We start from the raw sequence: 18,457 nt of genomic DNA, 5'->3' as shown, positions 1-18,457 counted from the left end.
AGAAAAATAATTGGTTTGGTCTAATCCAGTACCACGGTATGAACAGATATGCCTCCAGATATTTGCAAATACTCTGCACAGCTATTTCTCCCTTAAAATCATGCTCCTTAGGATCTTAATATTTAAATAGGAGGCTTTAGATTCACCACTTGTACTGATTAGATCGTGTTAATGTTCATCCTGCGTTACCTGGCCTGTGACTTTTCTTCGTTAAATCGATAATGCTCAGTCATGTGCTCTTTATTTGTTCAAAGGGTAAAATTAATCCCGTGCAGTTTCTAGGCTTCTGGTTCTTTGCAAATTCTCCTTTAGCTAAAATAGCAAAACCATTATTGGGAGTTCTTTGGTCCACCTTTGGAAGGTTCTTGTCTCTCTGGATGGAGCACCCCTATCCAGGGGGTACGGAGGTTACACTGTGCAGTGCGTGAGGGCATCATGCATTCACACACACTGATCATAGCTCACAGGGGTGTTTTGAAGTAGATGTTATGTGCCTTCTTTACCTGTGCACCATAGAAGACTTCTCCTTTCCCCATAAGGGCAGTACCCATTTGCCACAGCTATTGTTATGTGCTGTACAGAAGTGGTAGCCTGCCTCGGTGCTTCATTCCCGTGTAATCACACATGGAACGCACAGAAAGAAACAGCAAACTTTAATTCTTTCCCTCCTAGTCAACTAGGTATTTCTTAGGTTTTTCAGAGCTGAAGACTTCCTTCTTGAAATTAATCATTTCCCTTTCCTCCTTCACCTTGCCCAGCATGTGCCATCATTCAGCATCAGCTGAGTTGAGTGTGAGTGTTGTTCCTTCCTCTCTCAAGGAGGTCTGGGAGTCTCTGGTACCCAGTTGCCACCCATAGGACGACCAGGGCAGAGCTGCCCTCTCAGACAGTCTGCAAAGCAAGACAGGCAATAAGGCACCAGATTTAATGAGGTTATGTTTCTTCAGTTCTTTGAAATCAGATCAGCTCAATGCTGACACCCTGTTGAAAATAAACAATTTCCACACCAGAAATTCCTGTTAATGTTTAAACAAGGCTTAATCTTCCTCCTGGAATGAAAACGCACATTTTCAAAGGAACTTTATTTCAGAGGCGAATGTTTCTTCAGAAGTATTTTAACAGCTCAGAGAACTACATACCATCAGAAATCAGATATTAATCATCAGGAGTAACACAGCTACTATTTTAGGAACCAGTGCAGCATCTGTGCTTGATCAAATACATCTTCATGAAGAACTTGATGACATTTTATTGCAGGGAGGGCTAGCTAATCCTCTAGCACACATGGTAATGTAAACTGCAGCTGCATGTGTGCCTATCAGAAACACACTTTTTAATACAGGGTAAATGACCAGAAGTGGATGGCTGAGGACTGCTTAGTAATAGCAGAATATTTCTTTGAATATGGATAAGTCTGTGATACAGGGCTAAGCACTTTTAATATTAGAAAAGCATCTCAACAATGAAAGTAGGGCAGATTTATTAAGGACATTACGGAATCAGAAGTCTAATACAGTACACATCAGCCTGTGTCCCACATACTTAATGTGGGACACTGTAAGACGTATCAGTGTGCTCTTGTTGTTCCAGTAAGAAGCAGGACAAAGGAGGATATTAAGACAGCACTGCGCTCACTGTAGCATTCAGCTACATATCTCTACCAGACACATAACTTTTATCATTTACCACGAAAAGCTAGACTGGTTTCAATCACATTTGTAAGGCGTTTTACAAATCCAGGTCAGTGCATTTACTTTTAGAGTTTGGACTTAACTGGATTTGATTCTGCAGAGAAATGAAATACAGTAAATATTGTGAGTGGAAGACTCCAAGGCAAGTCAAAAAAAAAGCACATGGCACTTGTCCTGAAATCATGGACATCTCAAAAGGCGAGCTGCTTGGGTTTTGTTTTATTCATTTCAGACCTGAAAAAAAATGGAGAACACAATGAAGGGAAGGAAGAGCATTGTGATTAGAGTGCTGGAATGTGACATTTTTGTCTCTGCATTGTTTTTTATCATGTCAGATACCAAGGTATCTTTCATCTGGCATAGAAAATGGCCCTTAATTAAATTATGACTCATTTTCACGACAGCTAGGGAGGAGAAAATATTAACTCTTTTCCTGCAGTAAATGCTCTCAGATTAGATTCACAGTAGCCTCGTGTGATGCAAATCCTGCTCTTCTCCGTGTTAAACTCCCCCAGTAAATCCAATATGGACACATCTGCCTTGAGTCAGTTCCCCCCCCCCAGCACATTTGCAGTAGCATTAACCAGCAGCCAACATGTTTCAGTGGCCCAGGTGTTGTCTCCCATTAACCTCTTTCTCCTAGGCAGTGCTTCCCTCAGCACCACCAAGCCAGAGCCATTCCAGCTGCTGGAGATGTGGCTTCAGCAGGTAACATGGCATCAATTGGGAACTCTGCCACAGGATTGCCAGGCTGCACGTGGGCTGGGGCAGTTTGTATGAAATATGCGCAGGATGCATAATGCCAGAATGACACCAACCACACACATGGTTTCAAAGTTGCTTGCTGGCACCTGAGAGCTACAGGGAACATGAATGGGATGAACAAAGGTGAAGAGGTGGGTGTTGGGGAGAGGAAAGCCAAGCAGCAGTCAGAGGTGCCTCTCTTCTCACAAGTACAGGAGAGAGAAACTGGAGGCAAAATGGGCATTTGATGGAAGCCCTTAGCGAGAAAGGGCTGGGAATGGATGAAGGAGAACTGAAGCTGCAGCCTGCAGTGACAACGCTAGCAGGTTACCCTCCTCCTCTTTTGTGGCCACAGGGACACTTCAACTCCCTGCCTTCTGCTGTGCAAAATGAGCTGGGTGGAGTGATTTATGCACAAGGGATTTAAGCAGTCATTTAATTGACACTTAAAGGAGGAAGTGAGTGACCTTGGTTAAAGCGATCTGCTTTATTCCCACTTTGCATTTGTGCTTAATCATTTTCTCAGAGAGCGGTTGACTCCTCTAGTTGGCAACTGCTGAGATTTCTTCCACAGCACCCAAAGCCTTTTGCTATATTTCATACTCTCTTGTATTTGCTAACTTACTCTGTGATGCATTTAAATACTTAAACAACTACAGTTTTTACTCTAACACTTCATGTTTACTTCGTATTATATCAGAAATTGGCAAATGATATTTTGTATTTACTAGCTAATTCAATTCCTTCCCCAGGAGTTTTGCTGAATTGCTTTTGGATAGAAATTAGGTTATAATAACGTGCAAAAAGGCAGCATTGTTTTCTGTTATTAAATAAAGTCATATTAAATGCTTTGGATGTGGAAGAAGAAGGTATGAAAATACATTCTGTATTTAGAGTCAGATGAATTATTAAACAAAGGAAATTGTCATTTGTGAAATAATCTGTTAACCAGACAGGTAGGAAAAATATGTTTTCTGCTTCTTAAACCTCTTATTTAATTTCTTATTTCTAATGAACAAGTCATTGACCAAGGTAAAACAAAGACACTGAAATGAAGCAAAATGATTTCCTCACTTGCAGGGAAGGCTCCAAGTGAAAAGGCCTCGTTCATCACTTCAGTAAATGGCTGCTCCAGAAGTTTGCTTACTGACTTGTCTCCCCATGTCAGTACTCTGCTCTTCTTTAAAGCCATGCTAGCAAATGTGTTGCTAAAACACTGAGCTTTTATTTTGAGCAAGGGCTGGAGCTCAGGTTTTCCCTCTTCCTCACAAGCAAGTGCCTTGTCTTGTAAAAACCTTAGCAAAACCTAGCAAAACCTTCATTAAGACCCAGAGTTAAGAAGCTTCCAAGGCATCCTCGATATTGATGACCACCTCAAAGCTTACTCCTCTCAAATTAGACTTGCTGCACAGCTGGTTTATGTTGATAGCTGCAGGGAAGAGCTTTCTCTTTTCTTGTAATGCATGGATTACAACCACCCCATCACCAGGATACATCGGTGATGCATGCCATGGGACCTTCTTCTCCATGAAGTTCAGAGGTACTGGCCCTCCACTGGAGGGAATTCAGATTAATTCTGGACAGACAGCACAATATATGGGGAGATCCATATAAGGCCAAGAAGAATTGCAGAGGTGCTAGTCAGGCCATGCTCAGTACCTGATGCTACAGAGAGATCTCAGTTAGACCTCAGCACTGAACAAAGCAAGGTACACAGCTGAGGATGAGGAGTATGAAAACCAAAATGCTGAATTTCTGGTCCAGTATCACATGATGATAACAAAGTCCTGATCATTTGCTTACATTCAGATCATCTTCAAGGCCAGGAGGGCTTCACTATGCCCAATATATGTACAAAGAAAAGTCTTTCCAGTAGACAAAGAAACATATAGTCTGTACAGTCCTTACCTTTAAATTACCTGAGACTGCTGGGTGGCCTGAGAGAAAACAAATTAGTTGGGCAGGAATGGCTGATCAATATGTGGAGGCAGTTTCAGCACTCTTTACAGGAGGCACAAGAGAGAGGAAAAGAAAAAGGAGAACCAAAATTTGCTGCCTTAGAGAAGATGAAGATGTTCAAAGGAAGTGTCAGGAAAGGCTGGGGAAGTCAGGACCTGGAATAAACCTCAGTTCTTAGAAAATGCTCCAAAGAGAGATGGCATAAAACAACCACCAAGCAATAGAGTTACCTGGATGACTGCTCTGGCATTTGCTCCCTTTTTGTTACGCAGGAAGCAAAACCCAGAACAGTTTTTTTCCTGGAACAAAGTGTTTGGGGCACCTCATCTCTCTCCAGGAATTCAATATTGCATTAGAGAATCACAAGCATTTACCACAACGGCCACTGAAATCTGGGGCTCCCATGTGGAGCAGAAGCCAATCAGAAACTCAGTCCCAGCCCAGTGTTTTATATGAACTGTAAGGGGTTTGAAGCTCCTATTTACCACATATTTTCATATATATGGTACATCAGCATGTCAGTACACCCTTTTCCCTCCCCAGCCGTTGCACCTCACTCTTCCCTCTGTGGCACAGCAGACTGGCACCAGCTGACAGCAGCCCACATCTTCCTAGCACACGTGATTTCTGATCAAAAGCCAGCAGCTCGGCTGGCAGGAAAAGACTGAAAAACATCATTGCAATTAATATGGAGAAACTCGAAGCCGTAACACTATCAGCAATTCTGCGGGATGAAACGTGGCAGTGCAAAAAGACTAAGCGACATTTTGCAAGCCATCTGTTTTGTTTTGCTTTGTTTTGTTTTCCGAGGAACGCTGGACAATTTTTAATGGACTGGTTGGATGGGCAGATTGCTGTGATTGTAGATCAGGGTGTGGAAGAGCAGTAATTCCGTGAGATTGATAGAGCAAGTGGGTATCAGAACTGCAGAGCATCCAGTGCTGCTGGGTAAAAGCAGACAAAACTCTTTCATGGCAATCTGCCTGTGGCAGAGTTGCAGAGCCCATGCCAAATTTGAAAGCAGAAAGCAAGATCAATACGGAGCAGAGCACAAATTAACATAGCTGGGTTTCAAGCGCATCCTTCATTTGTCCTCTAAAATTTCCTTTGTCTCTGCTACAGTTCAATAGAGAGCACCGAAATCTCCCTCTAAGCTATGATTCAGGCTGCAAGGAGAAGGAGAATCTACAACATAGACATTAGTTTTGTCTCAATGATGTGTGGGAAAATAAAATTTAATTATGTGGAGTTTCTTGCCTCAGATCAGAGATTTACTTGAGAAACAGATGTGATTTCTTATCAAAGGCTTTTTTCGTTCTCCTCAGAGATATCTTTCCTTAAAGCTCTTTATCCTTGTATGTATGACATGGTCACATTAGGGCAACATGAATGTCAGGGAAAACAGGGTCTTCTTCTAGGGGCCAGAAGCTGCAGCTGTTTGTCAAAATGACTCCTGGGGAGACTCACCACAGCTTTCTGGTGGGAAGAAGCTATTCCCTTGTATAAGCAGGGCATGGGCTTATGCACTGATATCAGTGTATATGCTGCAGTTCAGCTAGAAATCCAAAATTTGATCAAACTTGATAAAAGCAAGCTTTCTGCTGTTCATTTTTCATTAGGTGCATGACTTGAACAAAGCCACCTTCCCTTTCTTTTCCCACATCTTCTGTTGTTAAGATTTATAGTGAGTTGTGGCGGTTTCACCATGCTGCACCTGCCATAATGCTGAAGAAAGAAATTGCATTTGATTTTGTCATCTGAATTTCATGTATTGCCTGAGACAGGTTGCTGGCATTTGCACACTTTCCTGTAGGTTTATAAGAATGCCTGAGAAATTCAGCTGAAGGTGGCAGGAAGTTCAAATCTTCTGCCAGAAAGGACAGCAGGGTGGATGCGGCCAGACTGCATGAATTATGACGTAATAAGGAGCACCTTATTACATGCCTACCCCCAAGCCTGCATGGCTGAAAAGGCATAAGCAATGTGAGATGGAGCTTGGGTTATTTCCAGCTGAGCCTCACACCCTGAAAGCTACATCCGCTGCTGTGCCTTAAAGCATCTCTGTGACTTCTTCAGTTGTGTGGGAGCAAATAGCAGTGTTCCACCTCTCCTGGCTGGGTACCACGCAGATGGGCACAAACAATGGAGCACAGCTGGGAACCTTAGCCTAAAATTAACCTGTTTTGCCCCACACTTTGTCTCAAGCCAAAGCCGTGCTGACCATCATTTCCCATACAGAGGGAACTGCTGGGGCTTAGGGAAGTTTCCTGACCAAGAAGGAAAGAAACACTGCATGCTCAAGATGTCAGGCTGCTCTGATTTGCACCTTCACAGGGTAGAGGTGCCTCAGACTCCCTTGTCTGCAGACAGAGGGTTCCATAAGTGCAGACTTACTGCACAGCACTTTGAGGTGTGTTGTTGAGTATTAGTTTACCCAGGCACGGTGATTAAGCTGAGCCTGAATCAGTCTTGTCCCCAGAGTACCTACAGGAAAGCTCAATGCCTTGCTTTTCTCCTCCTCCATAAATTTCAGAATGACCTCCAGAGAAATTAACACAAAAATACCTTCTCCTTATGTTTTCTGCTGAGAATTTTTTTGGCAAGATCTGCAAATAGATTTTACTCCAATCATAGTCCTCAAAACTCATCTCATTAACAGATCTCCCTGCAGAAAATCTCAGGACGGGAGGACAGGTGCTTGGAGGGGGCAGCTAACACAGGACAGCACAGATAAGTGAAGAACCTTCTCAGAAACCTTCATTCAGGGCAAAATCTTCACATCACTCCAGATAGTCCACTCTTCCCTTTTTTTTTTTTAAGTGTAATCATCTGGCGTTCATTTCTTTCTCTTCCTCCCAGAGATGCTGCACAAACTTATTTCCCCTTATGGTCAATGGAAACAAAGTGAAAAACCCTCTCCTCAATTTCTGATGCATGTTTGATAAAGAAAAAAAGGATGATGAATGCAGTGGAACTCAAAGCAGGCCCAGAGCTTTCACAGTGTTATCATCCCGGGTTTTAAACCAAGATGGCAATTAAAGATTGGAATGAGGTCAGCTGCAGTAACCCAGCTAAACGAGATGCAATTAATAGGAGGCTGACCTCCCTCACCCTTCTTCCTCCAAATCTCTTCTTTGTCTGTCTGCACTTACTGCTCCTGTGGAAAGAAAAAAAAAAAGGAAAGAAAGAAAAAATAAATAAATAGCACTAATAAGACGTGACTTAACACGGCCATTTAAATATCTAACTCTCCTTCTTCCTGCTGTATTGCTAATACACACATCGCACCCTGTTTAAGGCTGACAAGGAAGGATCTGAGTGTTTGTAACATCTTCTTTTAGCAGATCTGTTGCTCTGTCCTTACAGAGAATGCTATCTAAGGAATTCTGAGTGTCTGTAGGTGACAACAGTGGGTGTCACACTCATCTGTGAGGAGCACTTCTGCGATAAGCTTAGATCCCACAGGGAGTCCTGTGGGTTTCATTCTGTGACTCAAACATATCTAACACAGTCTATGGCTGTTTTCTGTCTTCTTGTAATGCACAGCTCCCAGCACTCCCAAGCTAACAGCTAATCAAAAAATGAATAATTGCAGGCTGCTGCCTTCTCTGCCTCAGAAAAGCCTGTAGCCTTTTACCATCCACTATAGGGAATATTTGCTGGCTCCTAAGGCGGAGTGACTGATGCACTGCTAAACACTGGGGATGTGTAAGTAGCTGGAGAACGTGGAAGATCATATTCACAGATGATGGGTTATGATACATTTAGAGGATTTTAGGGTTGCCACTGTGCCCTCTGTCATGGCCCTTGGGTTCTTGCACCCATCACAAAATATTTCCCTTACCTCCCAGTATAGGCTTTCTTTCTTAGGTAAGTGGACCAGTCTTACCTTGGAGTATTTCAGGTCTCTTCATAATCCCACAGACTAATGAGAACCTCCACAAAAGGAAATGTCCATCCAGAATTCAAAAGCATTTACTCTAATCCTGCTGCTTTCCATCCATTTTCTCTCCTGCTGTTGTGTGTTTCCTTCCCCTGCTGGCAGTGGTGCCGCATGCTGATGGAACACACCTGGCCCATCCCGGGAGGAAGCTCTGGATGGGTTTATTGGGGAGCAGAGCAGCAGGGGGAATTTCAGTGCATCCAATGACTCTCCTACCTATGGGATGCCTGCAGGTAGCAGCAGATGCTGCCATTTCCTATGGCCACAGCAGTGCTGCAAGCGTGTGACCTTCAGAGAAACATATCCAGCATCCTCTCCCTGGTTACATACTGTAAAGCTGTAATGTTTGTCTATTTAAGAGAGAAAAATCCCTATAAGTGCTCGAAAAAGGAGATTTGCAGTGCTAAACTCCTCAGGCTGGCTGAACCTGCAGATTTTGTTTCTTGATGCAAAAGTGCGTGTGGGAGAAGCTGGGCTTCAGATACACTTGGGAAGTGATTTCCTTCCGAGGGCACAGGAGGAGAGGATGGGGGCCTTTATTTGTTCTTTGTGCGGCTCTGCACTCCTTAGCAGCACTGGCGGGATGCTGTAACACTCCTGGTGGGCCCCGTAGTCACGATGGAGAAGCGGCCGAGCTTTCGGATTGGCCTGAGCGAGGCCTTGGCAATCCAAATCTGACAGCTGAGGGGGGAACCCCGTTTTAGAGGCAGGGGAGCTCGGTTCAGGGCTGCTCATCCCGGCCTGCCCCTCGCCCAGCAGAACGTCGGATGGGCACTGCCGCCCTCTGCCGGCCCCCCAGCGCGCATAAACGAAAAACCGAACCCTAACCGAACTAAAAATGAATAATAATAACAAAGAAAAAAACGAAACCCACGGAACCGACGAAAGAAACAAAAAAATCAGCACGAATTTGCAAGACCAGATCACAGAGGAGCGCAGGGAACACGCTGCTTGCTTTTGGATTTTGCTCAGCACGTCATAGCGCTGTTCATACCTCAGTGCCCCTGAAGCAGGGGGCTGTTCCTGCCAGCAGGCTGCTTGGAGAGATAGGGAGGGACCAGCACAGAGCTCTCCCGGACACTGGGAAAAGAATGGAAGAATCTCCACGTACTGAGGCAATGGGGAAGTGGTGCTTTCAGCAAGCACTGTTCCCTTCTGTGTCACTGGGCTCGCAGAAGGAACCATCCTCCTCCTAATCTCACTCCCAAAATCTGGAATCCTTGCTTCATCTTTGAAAATGAAATATGTTAAGTATTAATACTAAAACTCAACTCTACTTATAGTACTTACAGGAAGGGATTTTAATGTACTATGCAAGGAGTTGGGCTTGATCTCTTCCAACTCAGAATATTCTATGATTCTATGAAATGCTAACATTTAAGGTAATGATAGAAGGAAAATAACTCTACTGTATTTTTTCTTGCTATTTTTTAAAAGAGGATCAAATTAAAAGAAGGACAGGCTGTGTTAGTTACTAGCAATAAGCAGGCATCAAACTTACTGCTCCTTGCTCCTGGGGCAGGGAACGTGAAATGCCATGCGCTGTTACCATCAGGGATGTAGAAAACAGTGTGCAGGAGAGGAGAGAGAAAACACTGTCTCCAATTCACATGCTGAGAAGAAAGGCACAGGAATACAAAAACCATCCAAAGTCACCTGTGAACTGAGCTGGGGATACAGCACAAAAGCCTGAGCACTTCGATCTGCTCCATTGTGGCACTTCAAGGAAGCAGGAGAGGAGAAGTATCAGGATGTCTCTGTGCCACTATTGATGCAGAGCTTTGCCATTTTTTTCTTGTAGGGATTCTGGGGGAACAAAGACTTTCCTCCTGCTGCTGTCACTGCCTGGAGGTTCTCTTGACCTTTTTTTCCCCTCTCATTTTTCCAGGTGATTGAATTGTTCAGTCAGAAAGCATGAATGCATTGCCAAGACGCTAGGAATTTTACCACCACAGCAATGATAATTGCCGAATACTTCAGGCCATATTAGTTTCAGCACAGACTGCCCCTCAGCCAGGGATGACAGAGTGCCAGCAGCTCCAGCACAGTGACTGACAGAACTGGGACGTGGCAAATAGCATTTCCAAAGCCTGCAGCAGAAGGAGAGCTAGAGGATATGCTTTGCATTACAAACAGTCATTGACTATATTCTTAGAACGAGGGATAAAGTAGAATGGGCCATGACTACTTCCCCTCTAAACCATTTCACTCGAAACATTCCCATCCTCTCATTCTCCTTTGCTACACTGAAAGACTGGCACGTGTTCTACCAGCATAACCTTACCTGTGTTCCTAAACTACATTATGTGTTTGTACTAAATGAAAGGGATTTTGCTAGCCATGAAAGTCATATGAATTGAAAGAACAGTTTAGGGTGTGACATCCACTGATAGGTGAGTAAAAGGACTTCTTGCTCCCCTCAACTCAATGCTGCCATTGAACTCAGTACTTCACTACTGTATTCCAGGTCTCTATCCTATATAAGTAAAGAGTAAAGCACAGTTGAGACACTGAAGATTTTGACCCCCACACAACCTCCATTCCAGCCAGCTGTGTGGTTTGTAACATTCCCAGCACATCCATGCCTGGCACTGCTCAGGTGTGAGCAACTCACCTCAGCCAGAAGAGATCCCTCAATGGGACACCAGCCCATTGGGCTTTCAGTCTGCAGAATAAAGATTTGCCTACCTAAATTCTCTTTTCCTTCATTACTATGATGTATTCATTGAGTTCTGGAGGCACAACTAAACTCTGATTTGTTTAAGTCTGATAACTCAGTCTATGTAGTTTTCCTTTTCCAGGTCTAAAAAAGCAGCACTCTTTCCATGCTTTTTTCATGCTATCCACTATTGGCAATATTTAACTTCTTTCTAATTTCAGAGTCTGCTTTGAAAAGGCTAGCCATAGCTTAATTATTTTAACATAACTTTAATTATTTTAACAATTCATTTCCTGCAAATAATTAAATTTTAATAAGTTAAATCACTCCTTAAAAATGTTACATTCAGAAACAACCTGAGCAACAGCATGGAACTTCTCTGAAGCCACGGCATGGTCTCAGGATGAACTCAATGCGAAAGGAATAATCTCAGTTTATATAGATCCCACCCTCGGTGGAATAAAAATACAACACCAAAACCAAAACCTACACAATTAAATAGGAAGTGGAATGTGTAGAACTGCCTAAATACTCAGCTTTTAAGAGTATTAATGTATTTTATTCTTGAATGGCTAAAGAAAATTTCATAGCAGGGATGGAATTTTCAATTCAGTTTCATACAGTGGATTAAAAATATTCTAGGGCCATTACAAAAATGCCATTAGGTTTTACTTACAGCACAGTCAAAAGAGAACTGTGATTTAACTGAGACTAGAATTCGGACATAATTTTACATGCTTTCAGCATTGCTCCCTGCAGATTGGGTTATTTATGGGTTAAGTGCCCAGAAACAAGGGAGGTCACAGTGTGAAATATGTTTGAAAACCTGGAATTAATTTGATAACTTTTGTTAAGAGAATTAATAAAACACTGCACGATTGGCCCAGCATCTACAGATCCACCTTCATTCTTACTTTCTACTGTAACAACGCTCAATCTACTACATGTGGGTTTCCATTGATGCAAAACATTGCAATTGTCACTCAGGCTCAACACTGTTCAATGAAATGTTCAGAACAAGAAATACATCTTGGGCAGTGGCCAAAGAAAGAGTGTAATTAAGCAGTTTAAAATCAGCTTGCTGTACTTCCCCAGAGAATTGTTATATACTCCTTTCAGCACTACAGAATGAGACGCAGTTGCGTAACGTTTAAGTTGTATATCCTCTGTATGTCATGCTGTTGACAAAGTTTGGTATCCTTCATGGCACAGAGGTCCCTAAGTCAAGTCTCAAGTAGTCACTACACAAAATATCACTTTAGATTATGAGTTACAATGTGGAAGTACTCAGCACATCAATGGCTGTAGATCAATAAAAGATAGTGTGTTAACAAAGGCCCCTAGCTTAATCTTCTGCTCTTCCACTTAAAAAGTGATTTTTGAATACCATCAGAAGACAACACTCATAGAGGGGTTCACTACAGAGACTGAGGTAAGGACAAGAAGGTAAAAATAAAATATACCCCATACACACAGAAAGGATCACAAAAACATATGAATGTTTGTAACAGGTTTTACTTGTAGAAAAGCAACATTTCAGCATCATTTCACAATAAAAAGATTTGTTTGGTGTTACACAGACATGATATATCAACTCAGAATACATCAGGTAAAGCATACTGTAGTACTTGGTATAAAAGTTATGAGATACAGTGCTGTATTCAGCCAGTTGTTTCTGGTGACACTGCATGGTTGCTTGCCTAATTACAGATCCACTCTACTTCATATATGTCATCAGTATATTTTGGGATATAAAAATCAAAAGTATCAAAATACATTGAAATGTGTTTCAAAAAAACAACCAGGACCAAATTCTCACTGCACAGTAAGAGCTCTACCAGATTCTTGAAATAAATGGCACTTCATATGTAACTATCCATCCTCATTTTCTTGCTTCTGTGTTCACAGTGTCATTATCAGGTTTTTTCATGCAGATGATAAGCAGTAAAATGAGCAATTACTTTTCATGGGGCTTCTCCACCATCTTCAGTGCTAATCTTCCAACCATCAGCAAACTGTATAAGGTGAAAAAGACCCAGCAAATTCACAGAATGAAACAACAAGTTATAACTTAGCAACTCATTTTCAAATATTTCTCATGTAACAGGTGCAGAGAAACAAAAAAGATGCAGAAAATAAGATTTACTCCATCTCGGTTGAATTAAGGAAGTAAAAAAGCCCCAACAAAACCAAAACAGTACAGTGTGTTGTACCTGACACCAGCAATCAGCCCTGCAGGCATGAACTTTCCAGAGTTGTAAAACCTTGTTCCCATTACGGCAGTCAGTGTTCCAGATGTAACTGAAATGAAAGATTAAAGAGTTCGGTCAGAGGAGATGTACACGTGTAAGAGAGATGCTGCAGTTCAGAACAGAAATAAGTAAAAACCAAGTGAAAAGTGGAAAGGGTTATTTCACATGATGGACCTTAAAAAAAAGGAAAATAAACTGCAAATTTTGGAGTGCCTCAGTGCATGAAGAGCGCATATTCTAAACCAGCTTCTGGCAGATGCTGCACCCTGTGCTTCTGCACACACACTGCAAGTTTGTTTGTCAAAGTGAGCTTCTTTAGAGACTGGAAATAACCTACAGCATGTTACCCTGGAACTCGACTCTTTCCCAGCAAAACGCTAAGCCTGCACATGTAATTTCCCCACTTCTTGTAAGAGGGAGATAGCATTTTCTTATCTGTTACCAACCCTTTACAGCCCCGCTTCACCTACTGCTAAGGTCAGAGATAGCTATCCACCCTGACCACCTGACACTGAGAAAAGTGACGGAGTTTCACCCAGATAGTAAAATAGAAAGGGCAATCTCTAGAACACCGGATCTTGAAGAAATTCCAAAGAAAACTACATGGAAATGGTGCCGATGAAATGCTTAGCATGGAGCTGCTATCCAGGGGTAACAGCTGCATGTAACAATGCGCTTGGAACAACATGTTATCTGGTTGCACTGCTTCTGTGTGATAGCTGGGCTGGCAAAGCCCCGCTCATTTCAGCCCTAGTCATGGCATTCTTCCTCCCTAACGCTACTCTAAAAATTGTCACTGACATCTAACAGTCTTGTTTAATTACACACGTAAAAGATTGGGACCACAATCCAACAAGAAGAAAAGTATTTCAATATTCAAATGCCTCCAGCTCTGATCAATAGCCAGTATTCAGAATGTGCACACCAAACGAAATGCATTTTCGTCCAAAACATAGCTTCTCCAAAAACCTCAAAGCGTGAAAGGGAGAATAAAAAAGCCTCTGTGTGTTACTGAACTATCAAAAAAGTATCTGACTGTCACTGACATTTGGGAAAATACTTGGTCTCAGTCCAGTTCATCTGGCTGTGCTCACAGCTGATGCCACTCGATGAGGCGTGACTGTGCACAGCCTCTGACCTGTCTAGTAGCTGGGGAAATGGAAGTGAGCTGCACTGCAGACAACGCTAAAACAGAGAAATGCTGAGCCCTCTCCTTTCACTTCCAACTTTCATATGTATGAAAAAGAGTGAGGTGCTATGGCACAGCCTCAGCAAATGAATGCTCTGTCAGTGGCACCCCTTTAAGCATGAAGTAAGCAGTGATCCTCGGCTTGTTGGCTTCTCAAAGGGGAGCCCCAGTTCTGAGAAGGAGAAGAAGAAGTAGAACTCCTGAACCTTGCTTCTGTTAAACCTCCAGAACCGTGCACACATCCGTCAAACATAAAAATAAGCCAATTACAATCTCTGCTATTTTCAGCAATAAGAAAATAACCTGCTGGGGGCACAGGCAGCCTGCAGGGAAATCTCTCCTCCTGTAGCTCCAGACTCATGCTGGCTGCTGAACATTGGATCCAGGCAAAAAGAGGACGCGCAGAGGTTATACATCAATTTACTAGAATTTTCCTTTCACTGTGATCTTCCAAATACCCCAGTGTCAGACAGGTGCATGGTGGCATCACCAGTTCAGCCAGTCCAGGGGAACTGCACCATGGCTAGCACCAGAGAACAGTCACATGCTGTGGGAACAGTGTCTTCTGCAGATCAGGAACGGAGAGAAAATACAGCTAACACAAAAACTGGCAAGAGAATTACACCAACAGTGCACTCCCACAAGCATCTGAGATGTAGCAGCCTAAAATCTAAGCAGTGCAGACAGCTCGTGTTCCAGAGAGAACAGTGCAGATTGGCCGCTATTAGAGATTTTCACTGAACGTAAGTTTAAAGTTCTGTTTTAAACTAAATTTATAGTACTATCAGTTTAGTTCCTCAGCAAAAACCTGTAGGTGTTCATCTTTAGTATCCAGATGTTTTAGGGTAAATCTACTCCTTTGTAAATAAAATGCTAAAAGACTTACTCAGAGAAATCCAAACATTGCTTGGATTCTGGGAGAGCTGATAGGCACCCAGTCCAGCCAGACTTCCAAAGAGCAGCCCAGCAGCCAGCGATGGAACACTGCCTGAATCAAGAAAAGACAACACATTTATTGGAAGCTCAAGAACAAACTCATTACTTGTTTTGTAAAACACTATAAATAACAAAAAACGTGGACATTCATTGTTGTGAAACAGAGAAATGAGGGAGGGGAAGGGGGGTGTCTTATAAGATTTTAAGGCCATGCTGACCTGAACCAAGAATCATATCAGATACTCTTGCACGTGATACGAACAGCATCAGTATTTAAATCCTTAAGTCATGAATGTATTTATGGCAGAAAGACCAATGAGAAAAGTGAAAGAACTGATGTTTTCTTTTTGCAGACAAAAGTACTTTGTTTCAGTGCAACGATTCCAGAATTTCTTGAAAAGCAGTGCATGTTTAAGATCAGAAAAAAGTGGTGAGAACTGAACGAGGTGGGAGGGATTTACACAAACAAGAAGTTTCCAAAGTAGAAAGGAGTCAAACACCCTGGGCTCACCTCGATCAAGGGATCAAGTTCTCAGCACAAGTGATAATCCTGAACTACACAACACAGGTAATTTGTTCATTGAGCAGTGAAGTGACAAGACCACTGGGGGGTGAATGCTTTCAGTCAGGCAAATGGAGAATTCAGGACTTACTGTTCATGATCTGAATTCCCACAGCCACGTCCTCCCTGCCCAGTCAGACGTCTCCCACACCATCATGGCCTCAGAGTAATGCTGAAGAAATTAGTTACTGAAGTTCTCAGTATTTGCGCCAGGGGAAGTTTAGGTTGGGTGTCAGGAAACACTTCTTTACAGCAAGGGCTGTTAAGCACTGGAAGAGGCTCCCCAGGGAGGTGCTTGAGTCACCATTCCTGGGTGTGTTTAAAAACCATTTGGATGTGGTGCTCAGGGAGGTGATTTAGCAGAGGGTTGTTAGGATAGTATGGATAGGTTGTGGTTGGACTCAAGGATCTCTAAGGTCTTTTCCAACCTGAGCAATTCTATCATTCTGTTGTCTCTCCTGCTCTGAACTCCACTTGCAGCCCAAAGGAAAAAGCAAGCCAGCAGAAAGCAGGCTGGAGTGGGCACGAACACCTGTGTAGTTGTATCTACTGGGATGCTTCCTGGTGTCTTCCATAATGAACTCATACACCTTCGTATTGCAAATATTATGTAAAAGCACTTTCCAAATAGAAAATTTCAGGAGAGATGAATCCACACCTATGCCCAGAGTAGGGCAAAGTGGGAAAGCGAAAGCAACAGGGTGGCAACTCAGCACGTGACGGGGAGTCCGGGAAAGGACCGAGCTTAACAACAGAAGAGCATTTCTGAAGCGATCCACGCCAGTGCAGCCGCACCGCCCAACGCCGAACCGGGCTATCGGCGCTCCGCAGGAGGCGGACTGCGGCTTATCGGGCCCAGCAGCAGCTCTTCCTATGGCACCGCACCCCGAGCCCCGCTATCAGCGCCCGGCACAGCCTCTCGCTTCTCCCCCTCGGGACCGCGAGGTGGGGGGCTGTCGGAACAAGCAGGGAAGAGGGTCGGAAGGCGCTTCCAGCACCGTACCTGCTTTAGCGTAGCCAATGAGCCCTCCCGATGTCACCAGAGCGGCGTAGCCGAACCCGATCCAATCCACGGCCATGCTGAAAACCGGAAAATAAACCGGGGGGAGGGGGAGTCGTTCTAAACGCGGTTGGGGAGGGAGGCAGATAATAACAAGGATATTTGTTTGCCGCGGGAGGACCTGCCCGAACCCCAAGCCAAGAAGTGACACGCAGGATGAGCTGGGAAAGCAGCCGTGGGGCCGGCTATGGGGCTGGCTATAGGGCTGGCCGTAGGCAGGAGCGGAACCCGGCGGTGCCCACCTACCGGCCTGCAGCGGGGCGGAGCGGGGCGCCTTGCGGAAGGGGAGGCGGAAGGGAGTCGCAGCGCGGAGACGCCCCGTTCCGTCCGATTCGAGGGAGAAGCGACAAAAGAGCCCGCCCGTGCTGATGGGTGGGAATGGGTGTCTTCTCATTCGGCTAGAGTTGCGAGTAAAGCGCCTGGGGTGCTGAGGAGGCCCCCAGGCTGCGGCTTCTGGTTTGCTTCGAAGTTCTTGTGGCGTTTTACCACTGCCACCCATCTCGCTGTTCGTAAGGCAGGATGAGCTTTTTCATTTCTGGTACCTCTTTGGGTCGGCCTCTCCCAGGTGACACCGATAGGGCGAGAGGGAACGGCCTCAAGTTGCACCAAGGCAGGTTCAGGTTGGGTGTCAGGAAAGATTTCTTCTCCTCTGAGTGGTGAGGCACTGGAATGGGCTGAGGTGGTCAAGAGTTGTGTGGATGTGGCACTGAAGGACGTGGTTACTGGGCATGGTGGGGATGGGTTGGCAGTTGGACTTAATGATCTCAGTTGTCTTTTCCAACCTTACCCATTCTGTGATTCTTTTTCTCTGCTGCTGCCTTCTGTTGTTCTAGCTAGTTCTCTGAAAACCAGAATGGAAAACATTCTGAAAGGGACAGCGTGCACCAGAGAACAAACTGCAGCGCTGCCAAGCACTGGTTGGTGGCCAAGCATGCACTCAAGGTATATGAAACAAGTTTTGCTTCCAAGACTTTCTGCATTTCATCTTAGAAGCTGTTTGCACTGGATTTCTCAGTCTCCTGTTCACAAATTGTTCTGAATCTGATGAGATGATATGTTAGTACCAAGGGAGTTTGGATTTTTACAAATGTGCAATTTGATTCGTAAGCCTAAAGCTCCAAACCAAAGATCCATGGAATTTTTGCTTTTTCATTCTTAAAATGATGTGCAGACTGGGTTTTTGCTGGTGCTCGTGACACCTGGCTTCAATAGCAATGATGCTCATGGCCATGGGCTCATGTATTTGAAATTTCAGTGGAAATTGCTCTACTAGTGACAGCCATTTTGCTAAGCACAGACATAAGACAAAAAATTTTAAATCTCTTGTACTTCATGAAGTATAAACTTCAATGAGAGGAAAATGTAAGTTCTACGTTAGCTGTAGGAGCCTATTGAAGTTAAAAACAACCCTTTATTGCTGGGCTCATTTAAACGGAGTACACTGCCTATTCAGACGTGGTGT

At 43.8% G+C, this 18,457-nt stretch overlaps 1 protein-coding gene across 2 annotated transcripts; it reads right to left on the bottom strand.

The window, feature by feature from the left end:
- Positions 1 to 12,495: 12,495 nt before the first annotated feature.
- On the bottom strand, positions 12,496 to 17,658 carry LOC122179434. Of its 2 annotated transcripts, XM_042870303.1 has the most exons (4): positions 16,939 to 17,656; positions 15,324 to 15,425; positions 13,210 to 13,297; positions 12,496 to 13,011 (listed from the first exon to the last, which is right to left on the bottom strand). In XM_042870303.1, the coding sequence occupies exons 1-4, from the start codon at positions 17,492 to 17,494 to the stop codon at positions 12,954 to 12,956; spliced, it is 804 nt and encodes a 267-aa protein (XP_042726237.1). In that variant the 5' UTR covers positions 17,495 to 17,656; the 3' UTR covers positions 12,496 to 12,953. The 2 variants fall into 2 exon arrangements, with proteins under 2 accessions (XP_042726237.1, XP_042726238.1); XM_042870304.1 differs by lacking the exons at positions 12,496 to 13,011; positions 13,210 to 13,297 and adding an exon at positions 14,812 to 15,002 and having other exon boundaries at positions 16,939 to 17,658.
- Positions 17,659 to 18,457: the final 799 nt, after the last annotated feature.

Source organism: Lagopus leucura, unplaced genomic scaffold (genome assembly GCF_019238085.1).
Source record: "Lagopus leucura isolate 7727_CA_CO unplaced genomic scaffold, USGS_WTPT01 Super-Scaffold_100002, whole genome shotgun sequence".
Taxonomy (NCBI): domain Eukaryota; kingdom Metazoa; phylum Chordata; class Aves; order Galliformes; family Phasianidae; genus Lagopus; species Lagopus leucura.
Note: the sequence above shows the minus strand (reverse complement) of the source record. Positions and strands in the feature narration are given on the sequence as shown.